Source organism: Hipposideros armiger, unplaced genomic scaffold, assembly GCF_001890085.2.
Source record: "Hipposideros armiger isolate ML-2016 unplaced genomic scaffold, ASM189008v1 scaffold_109, whole genome shotgun sequence".
Classification (NCBI taxonomy): Eukaryota; Metazoa; Chordata; class Mammalia; order Chiroptera; family Hipposideridae; genus Hipposideros; species Hipposideros armiger.
Genome location: NW_017731459.1, coordinates 1,357,086 through 1,366,460, shown reverse-complemented (window position 1 = coordinate 1,366,460; position 9,375 = coordinate 1,357,086). Strand labels below are relative to the sequence as shown.

General features: G+C 47.0%; 1 protein-coding gene across 1 annotated transcript in view; it reads left to right on the top strand.

Annotated features, from left to right (window-relative positions):
* STAC (SH3 and cysteine rich domain) overlaps window positions 1-9,375 on the top strand; it is a 132,877-nt gene that overhangs the window by 52,860 nt on the left and 70,642 nt on the right. The window contains exon 2 of the mRNA XM_019647154.1: window positions 8,794-9,070. Within this exon, the coding sequence (XP_019502699.1) occupies window positions 8,794-9,070 (277 nt within the window). The remainder of the gene's footprint in view (window positions 1-8,793; window positions 9,071-9,375) is intronic.

The following is a 9,375-nucleotide window of genomic DNA, read 5'->3' as shown; positions in this document are numbered from 1 at the left end:
CAGCCTGAACAGACTAAGACATTCTCCCTCTCTCTCTCTCCCTCTCTCTCTCTCTCTCTCTCTCTCTCTCTCTCTCTCTCTCTCTCTCTGCTGATATTTGTGCCCTAGAAGATGCTCCTTCCCCTTGCCTATCCTCAGGTTGTCTTAGGGCTCTCCCCTACTTTTGGGTCTCACCCACTCCTTGGTCTTGGCTGACCACCACTGCAGCTCTTCTACCTAAACTGTGTGTCACCACCTCTCCCTTCCCTTTTTGAACTTGAGGAACAGAACTTTTTCTTTGGTTTCAGAGTTTAGGGTCAACAGAAAAACACTCATTTGTTTCCCTGTGTTCAACCCCTCCCACTGCAGACTGACCCGCTGCACAGTGGGGTCACACAGGAGAGAAGGTCCCAATCCACCTGCAGGAAACACCGGGCAAGGTTCCAGAGAGATGTTAAGGAGAATTAGGCATTTTCCAGGTAGATTGGAATGCCCCTTTAGGGCACAAAAAAAGGGACTGAAGGCATAAGCATCCTTGACAATCTGGGGATTGCTCTTAGTGTGTCTGTGTGCCCGGGGCAAAGGAGAGGTCACTAGAGATAACGCTGGGCCGGTGGGTGCTCCAGTTCATCAGGAACTGTATTGCACAGAAAGGAGCCTGGATATAACCTAGAAGTGAGGGGGCCATCGAAGCACTTAAACAGCTGAATTATATGCTTTTTTTTTAATTGTTAGTTTCAGGTGTACAGAACAATGCAATAGTTATCCTTTTCACCCTTCACACAGAAACAACCCCCCTCCCCCATCTACTGCCCTCCCACCCCCGATATCATGCTTATCTATTACAATTCCATTGACTCCATTCCCACACTCTACTCCATGTCCCGTGACTATATTTGTATGTCAGCTATAGTTATATATGCATATAGTCATGGGAATTACATGCTTTAAAGTTGATTCATCCTTCAACTTTAGGTTTGAAAGAATGTCTCTGACTATTCCAGCCCCCATTGATGGCTCCGCCCTTTTATGACATATTAGAGCAGGCAAAACCAAAATACTCTACTTATCACTTGATAATATAACTAGAGGGTCTTATGTCACCATCGGATAGTTTTAAGCATTGCTACTTATCTCAAGAATTAGATCTTCAACTTCCTATAAGTAGAGACTGTGCAAGGTCTTTCGTGTTCCCTCACTGTGCTGCATTGCCAGAGCTGGAGAAAACTTCGCAACCACTGAGTTCATCCACTCCATTAAACAATGGAATCCAAGACAAGGAAATTGCAGGGATCTGCCCAGGCCACACAGCTTGTTGGTGACAGAGCATGCAATTGACTGTTTTTACTAGCTGTTGCTTTAGTGATACATTCATGAACAACTGGTTTTTGCAGCTGGTTGTGGCAACACCCGACAGATGCAAGGAGATGATTCTGACTTAAAGTTGCCATCCAAACTAAATCGAATCAGGACCTGAAATAAATTGTGCTTGCCTAAAAGGAAATCAGACTGTGGATGGGTAAAAGCGTTGATGAGAAAGCCAGTCCTCATCATAAACATTTTTCATTTCTCAAGATCCCAATATTCACTCTGGCTATAGAGCCATGGGTAACATAATAGGAAGGAGTGTGGGAAGAACGCTAACAAACCACAGCATCAGCTGAACTTAATGAAGTAAATCTGCATGGCTGATGGAGTGTGAAGGGAGCTGAGCTTCAGAGGCAATTCTTGGGGACGATTATGCAGCAGTATGACAAATTACCTGTTTCCTTGTCATCAATTGATTTAATGATAACTTTTCAAAAAAAGAGAGAAAAGAATGAGCATTTCAACTGAAGGCATAGCCTTGGAAAATCTAAAATGTGAAAAAGAAAAGAAATGTTCATTGAAAAATCAAAGATGTAGATCACATATTGGCATCAAGGATGAGACATTTGCTTGCCCAGTGTTCTCTGATGACCTCATTTTGATTCAGATGCAAAAGCCAGTGCATTATTGGTGGGGTCCTAAATAGCACAGGAGATGTCTGTGGGGGCGACTTCAGTGTTAAATGACAACAGGCAGGAAACAACAGACATGGTGACTGTGCCTCCTCATTTATGCCTGTGTGGGCAGAGACTCATTTGCTCCAAAGCACCCCCGTTTCCCACATAGTGCGGACTTCAGATGCTGGCTGAAGTGATCAAGCACGTGCTGGTTAATTAACTTTATGTGCCACTGCAGAACAGCCTGATAAATCAATCAGCATGCCACTACAGTCACCTTCAGGGTGTAATTCTCTGTGTTCCATTGCTTTAATGACGCCTGATTTCTGCTCTCCCCCACTCCACACCCCCCAATTAATTGCCATAGAAGTGCAGCTCAACATGGCAACCACATGGATTACTGTGAAAATTCCAGCTGGCACTAGGAAGATAAAGCACCCCAAGCAGAGGAATTTTACTAAGAAGAGGTCAGGGTGGAAAACCTTCTCATGAAAGTCTGTTTGGCTTCAGGAGCGTTGGAGTTAGAGACCCGCATGTAGATCTTCATTCTGCAACTGACTCATCATTTAACTTTGGGTTTCCATTGTCTCATCTGTAAAATGAGATGGTAACCTGAAATGGACCCTCAGTGCCATCCTGCCATCCTTCTCCTGTGCATCGCTCATGTCCATTCATTCTCTGCTCTCTGAAACAGCTCTTCAATACCTTCCCTCTCTTCCAACTTCCGATTTCTCCTCCCTCCACTTCCCCTTTCCACTCACTCAGGAGATAAACTTGTTTCCGTTTTCACTGAGAGAAGCAATCAAAAAAGAAGATGCCAGAGGGCCCCAGTTCAGATCCCACATATGAGGGCCAGTGACACTGTCCTCTACAGCTAAGATGCTGAACAACAGCTCAACCTGGAGCTGGGCTGCCATGAGTCACCAGTGACGGTGTAGCCTGCAGTGGGTTGCCATGGGCTACCGTGTGTAGCCAGCAGCCAGCGTGAGCGGCCAGCAGCTGCAGTGAGCGGCCGTCCAGAAGCCGGCGACTGATCTGCCTCACCTGGGAAGAGCGCAATGGTGGTGCCAACTTGGGCCAGTGAAGCAACGTCCTCCACAACTACTGAAGAACAAAAGGACAGCAACTTGTCTGTTCCCCTTCCCCCAATTCCCCAATAAAAAAAAATTTTTTAATTTAAAAAAGTCTTTCAAAAAAAAGTAAAAAGAAGATCCGCGTCTAACCAGCACCAACTCTCTCCCTATGCATCTCTTTCCTGATGGATAAACGACCTCATGGACCTAAAGTCAACCTCCCTCCAGTGCACTGCACCTCACCCCCTCTCATCTACTCAAGGACATCACTCTAGCATTCCCTCTCTTCCTCTCCGGTGTCACCAGGTGAAAAACATGCTGAAATAATCTGCCATATTTAAACAATACAAAACAGAAAACCTCTCCTGAGGCTGCACCCCTCTCCAGCGACTGCCTCTTTTTACTTATCCCCTTCATAGCAAAACTGCCCATGCTCGACCTCCACTCACTTCCCCTCCAGCCATTCTTTCCTGAAATCTTGTTAGTTAGGTTTTCAACCCCACCTCTTCACTGAATCTGTGAAGGCCCTCTTAAGCTACTGTCAAGGTCTCACAAAGACATTCCCTTTGCCAAATGTAATGGCCAAGCCCTACAACTCAGGTTACTTGACTTACAAGCTTCATTTGATGCTGCTGGTTCTTCTCTCTTCCCCAAATCATTTTCTTCCCTTAGATTCTAAAACATCCCTCTCTTCCATCCTTCTCTTTCCTCACTAGCCCCTCCTTCTCAGATTGCTTTGTCCTTAATCTTCCTGAGCTCTAACTATTGGCATTCTCCAGGGCTCTGTCCTCAGATCTCTTCTCTGCAGTGTCTGCACTCACTACGTAGTGATCTCACCTAGTCTCTTGGTGTCAAATACTATTTAGATGCTTGTGATTCCCAAGTGTGTTACTGCAGCACGGACCTGTCCCCTGAATCCCAGAATCAAACATCCAACTGCCTCCTTGGCAGCAACATTTGAATTCAAAGCAAGCATTTCAAGCTTAGCTTACCCAAAACTCAACTCTGACCCCCACCCCACGCCCTACACCAACCTGATTCTTCTTCAGGGTTCTGTCTTTCAGTAAGCGGTTTCTCCATTGACCCTGTTGCTCAAGCCAAACGCTTCAAATCGCTCTTGACTCCCTGCTACCCCTCACACTCCACACTCAATCCCTCAATAAACCCAGTTGGTTCTAGCTTCAAAATATGCCCCAGATTCAACCATTTCATACTATAGGTATATCTGACCAAGCCAAACTCTCATTAGGATAATTGCAAGATTCTCCCAACTGGTCTCCCTGCTTCCATCTTTCCCTCCTATAGTCTGTTTTCCACACAACAGCAAGAGTAACCCTTTTAAAAAGGTCAGGCCCTGTCACTTCCCTGCTCAAAGCCATTACACTTAGGATAAACTTCAAACCCTTACCATGACCTGCAAGTTCCAGTGTGAAGCTGGCCCTGGACTCTCTGCCCTTTCTCTCCCTCATTTCTCTGCCCCAGACACACTGACCTCTTGGTGTTCTTCAAACACATCCATCTAGCTCTCTTGTAGAGGCCTTTGTCCTTGGTTTGCCCACTACCCAGAATGACCTCTTGGTGTTCTTCAAACACATCCATCTAGCTCTCTTGTAGAGGCCTTTGTCCTTGGTTTGCCCACTACCCAGAATGCTTTTCTCCAAAGTAGCTAAACCCTCATTTCCTTCATGTCTCCGCTCAGATGTTACCTATCAGAGAAGCCTTCCTTGTCACTTTCTAAAACAGCCGAGCTCTGCTTTTAATTCCTTCATAGCCCTTATCCCTACCCGAATTTATATCATTATACATCTTTTATACATGATTTGTTTATTTTCTATCTCCACTCACTAGATATTAAAATCTTAACGGGAAGGATGTTACTTTTTTCACTGCTGTATCCCTAAAGCCAAGGGCTACATCTGACTCCTAGTAGTAACCCAATAAGCACTTACTGAATAGATTATTTTAATAAATGAATGAATGAATGATCCCCTACTCATAGGGTTGCTGAGATGATTACATGAAGTAAAGTAATTAGAGAGGTTTCTAAGACGTGGTAAAGTGCCCCAAACTACCTGTTTCTTTTACCATTATTATTATAAATAGAATGGAGCTGGGCTGTGGCAGTGGTGTGTGGAAGTTATTCATTTTGTGACATCTGCTATTATCGGAATTTGCTTCTATTTCTGAATTTCCTATGTTCCCATCTGGCCTCTGCTCTTTTAGGGATAATTGGAGAAAGCGTGTTCCTCTGAGCTCACTGCTCAGACTTTGTTTAACTTGTAGGCATTTCTCTTAAGCTGTCCACTTGAATAAGAAATGTCACGTTGGCTTCCAAGGCAAATTTTCTAACTCTAAGGGCAGGCAGGCTCTGAAGGTCCCTGACACTCTCCAGCCACATCCTTCAGGGCAAGAGAAATGCTACAGCCTTCTTGGCATCATACTAAACTTCTGGGGAACACAGAACACCACATATAGCGGAAGGGTTTGAAGGGAGGCATGAAGTACATGCGCGCAGGAGGGAGACCAGACTGCATGGATGTCGGCATCACCCCACTGCCTTCCTGCATTGGAAGCAGACGCCCACACAGAGACGCCTGATGCTGCCCTTTGATAAACAAGGCATGCCTCTTTCTAATTTTTAAGAAATTTGAAATATATAAAATTGAGCAGTAGCTCCCCAAAAGCAGATTTGCTTTCCCACTCCGCACCCCTTCTCACCCTCACTGACCACAGAAGTAGCTCCATCCCCTGGGGGTGAGCTCTCTTTCATTCTCGGTCAATACACCAGCACGGGGCTCAGAGGAAGGCAAATTTCATTTTGAACCTTGGTCTTGACTTGCATAAACTGTGTGACGTTGGACAAGTTTATAACCTCTCTCAGCCAACGTTTGTCCAGGGGAGAAATAGCAAAGTCTTCCCTGAATGACTGGGAAGATGAAGAGGGATCCCCTGGTGAAGCTAAGGCCTCGCTCCACACTCCCAGCTCCCTCCTGCCCTGTTCTGCCCCCTCACCACCCTTCCATGTGCATCACGCAGAAGTCTCAGCTCTCTCACACGTTACCTTCTGCGACCTTCGCAAATGGGGTAGGTGTTCCCGTTCTATTTTTGAGACAAAGGTAGCCAATTTATTGAACCACGTTTTTCTGGGGGGGGGGGCAGAAAATGACTTCATTTTCCTATTGTTTTGAGAAACCTGACTCGCCCTGGTTTGCACAGCCCATGACAAAATCTTGGCAGATTTTCCTGGTCACTTTAACTTATTAAAATCTGTCTAAAATAAAGCTCCAGTCTCCCCTCCTGTTTAAGCACCCCCTCCTCCAGCCCCAGTTCAGCAGACAGCCGGAAAGACTTCAAGTGTAGAAGGTCTGTTCTGCTCCTTTGCTGCTTTCAGGTCCTCGCTTCAGACCGACTCAGACTCAGGGGGTGATTGTTTCATATCTCCCTCTCAACTTAGCTTTGCTGAAGACAGAGGGCCCTCTTCAAAATAAATGCTATGTTTCCAGAGGCTCATGTCTCCGTTCTCTTATATCAGTCAGGATACGCTAGATCATGGTACAATGACAAACAACTCCAAAGTAATTCCTTTCCCCGCCTCCTTCAATAGTTCTGGCTCCTCTGGGGGGTTTGGGTTGTAAGGCAGAGGGAAAGAGACAGAGAAGAATTTTGGCTGGCCCACTGTTTCTGACATTTCCACATAGGATGTTGCTTCTCTCACTAGCTGTTTCTGACTGGTGATGTCCCATTGCTGGTCCTAGGAGGGCTTCTCTAGAGAGCCTTGCAGGGCCTACCCGCCCCCTCTCGCCCCCGTGTGGCTTCCTAAAGTGGAAAGCTGGCTTCACACAGCCATCACCAGCTTCAGATGGGCAACAAAGCACAATAGCATCATATGCCAGGAACGTGGGGAGAACAGCATTGTGTTGTGTATGCATAATAGACACCCAACATAATGGTTTAAGAGACCAACCATCTCTAGCTGATGGTCTGTGGGTGACAATTTGAGTAGGACTCAGCTGGACAGTTCTGGTCTCATCCAAACTCCTTTATTCCCTGCAGGGAAGCAAAGCAGGTGGCTCTGTTTCAGGACTCTCACTTGAATGATGGGAGGTGACTGGACCATGTGTCTCTCGTCATCCTCGGGCTAAGTTGGGTTTGTTCATATGGAAGTTTGGCACGTTTCCAAGAGGGATGCCAGAAGTGTGCAAGATAGCTTGCAATCTGGGCTTGGAACTGGCTGAAAGTTGCTTCTGCCACTTTCTGTTGGTCAAATTCCCCAAACCAACAAAATTCGAGGAGTGAGGAAACGTGCTCCACCTTTGACGGGAGGCGCTGCAAAGTCACATGGTAAAGGGAAATGGCGAGAGGGAAGGGTAGAGAACTGTGGCGTTTTTGCAGTCGCCCCTAGCTCTAAAGACCGTCACATCTTCCATCTCCTTAGGGAGAAGTTGGGGCGGGGGCTAACCCAGAGGTGGCTAGGTTTGGCAAGGCCAGACCAACCCACCTTGTATGTCCTGTAGGGGTGTTTGACCCTACGTGAGACTAATGTACTTAGCACCTTTTCGTCTGCAGCTTTGGGCCATAGACATTCATTCCAGGCAACAGGCCAAGTCCCCACGGATATTCAATTACAAACAGAGCTACCAGGAAGGCAAAGGGACCTACTGCAGTCAGATAGCGATTCAGTGGTTCATTTCTTTTATCTCGGCAGAGGGAAAACTATATACTAAGGGCTGGTGATAAAAACACATAGTAAATACTGGAGCCTTTTAAAGGGCCACTGTGGCTGGGATGGACAGAACAAGGTGGACATTGGTGCAAGCTGTCTTCGAGATCCAGCATTTGCCCCTCCCTGGAACTCAAGACAATGAGCTTTTCTTTAAATTTAAGAACAAAAGAAACATCGTGGAGGATTTTAAACAACAGGCTCAACAGCTCACATCTGTGTTTTACAAAGATCCTTCTTGCTCCAATGTGAGAGCTGGACTGAAGGTACAGACTGGACTAAACCCAGACTTTGGAAAGTTAGCACTTTTCCAAACCCATTTTGGTGGCTCTTCATGAGTCCCCAGGCAAAGGAGAAACGGTCTAGTTCACCAAATGGCCAAAAACAAGTGGCAGGGCAGGGGAAGTCAAATGGATAATTGCACTGTATTCTCCTCAAACACGCACATGCACACACACACGCCTGCACACAGGTTACTTATCCATATGCCTCAGGCCCCAGCAGGCTTGGGAGTTTCCGATTTGTGTTCTGTGGCTGGTTTAGCCAGGTTGGTCCTGAGTCTGACAATAGCTTCTCCTGCTCTGCTGTGTATAGAGACACATGACTGTGAAGTGACTGTAGGAGAGAAAGGCCAGCAGAGGCCCCCGGCATTACAGACCCAGTCTTTGAGCCCTGGCATTTGCACACTTAACATTTCCAATGACTCAAACTCAAAAGGCAAATGGTGTCAAACACCCAGTGTTGTGGGATGTTTTGACAGCACATTGGTGGGACCTCAAGAAAACAGGGGAGGAGCAGGGGCAGAAGCAAGACAGCATGGAACTGCTTTCTATAGTCTGGCTTGGCAGGGGAGGGGTGGGGCAGCTGAATTCCCTCTAGACACTGACATCACCCCACCAAACCAGGGACACATAGGAGCCTCCTGGGGTCTGAGGGTGTCAGTGGGAACAGAGAAGTGCGTGGAGTGGACCTCACCCCCACAGCATCAGTCTGCACGATTGATTGTAAGACAGTCTGTTCTGTCATTGCATTGCAGCTCCAGAAACTAAAACGATCACTTTCTTTCAAGACCAAGAGTCTACGGAGCAAAAGTGCTGACAACTTCTTCCAGCGCACCAACAGCGATGTGAAGCTGCCAGCGGACATGCTTGCTGAGGTCAGCCCCAGCTCCAGCCCACTCCCTGCCCCTGGAAGCCTGACGTCCACACCCACCAGGGCTGGCCTGCACCCAGGCAGTGGCAAGGCCCATGCCTTTCAGGAACACATCTTCAAGAAGCCCACTTTCTGTGATGTCTGCAACCACATGATCGTGGGTAAGTCTTCCCCCACCCCTTCCTCCACATCCCAGCACCCCCTGGAAAGCCGGGGAGAGTAATGTACCATGGGTCCAGACTCTCTGCCTCAGAGACGTACATTCAGGAAGATTGTTCGGGAGTGTTTGGGGAACAATATTTGTGAAAAGGGAAGGGAAACAGGACTAGGCAGAGGGTTGTGCTATTGTTGTAACAAAGCCATTCTTCTGCCTGTGCACACCCAGGAAAGGGTATCTGGTCAGGGCATTAAAAGTGTCCACGACAACAATAGAAGAAAACCTTGGCTGATCGCAAGACTGGCTTCT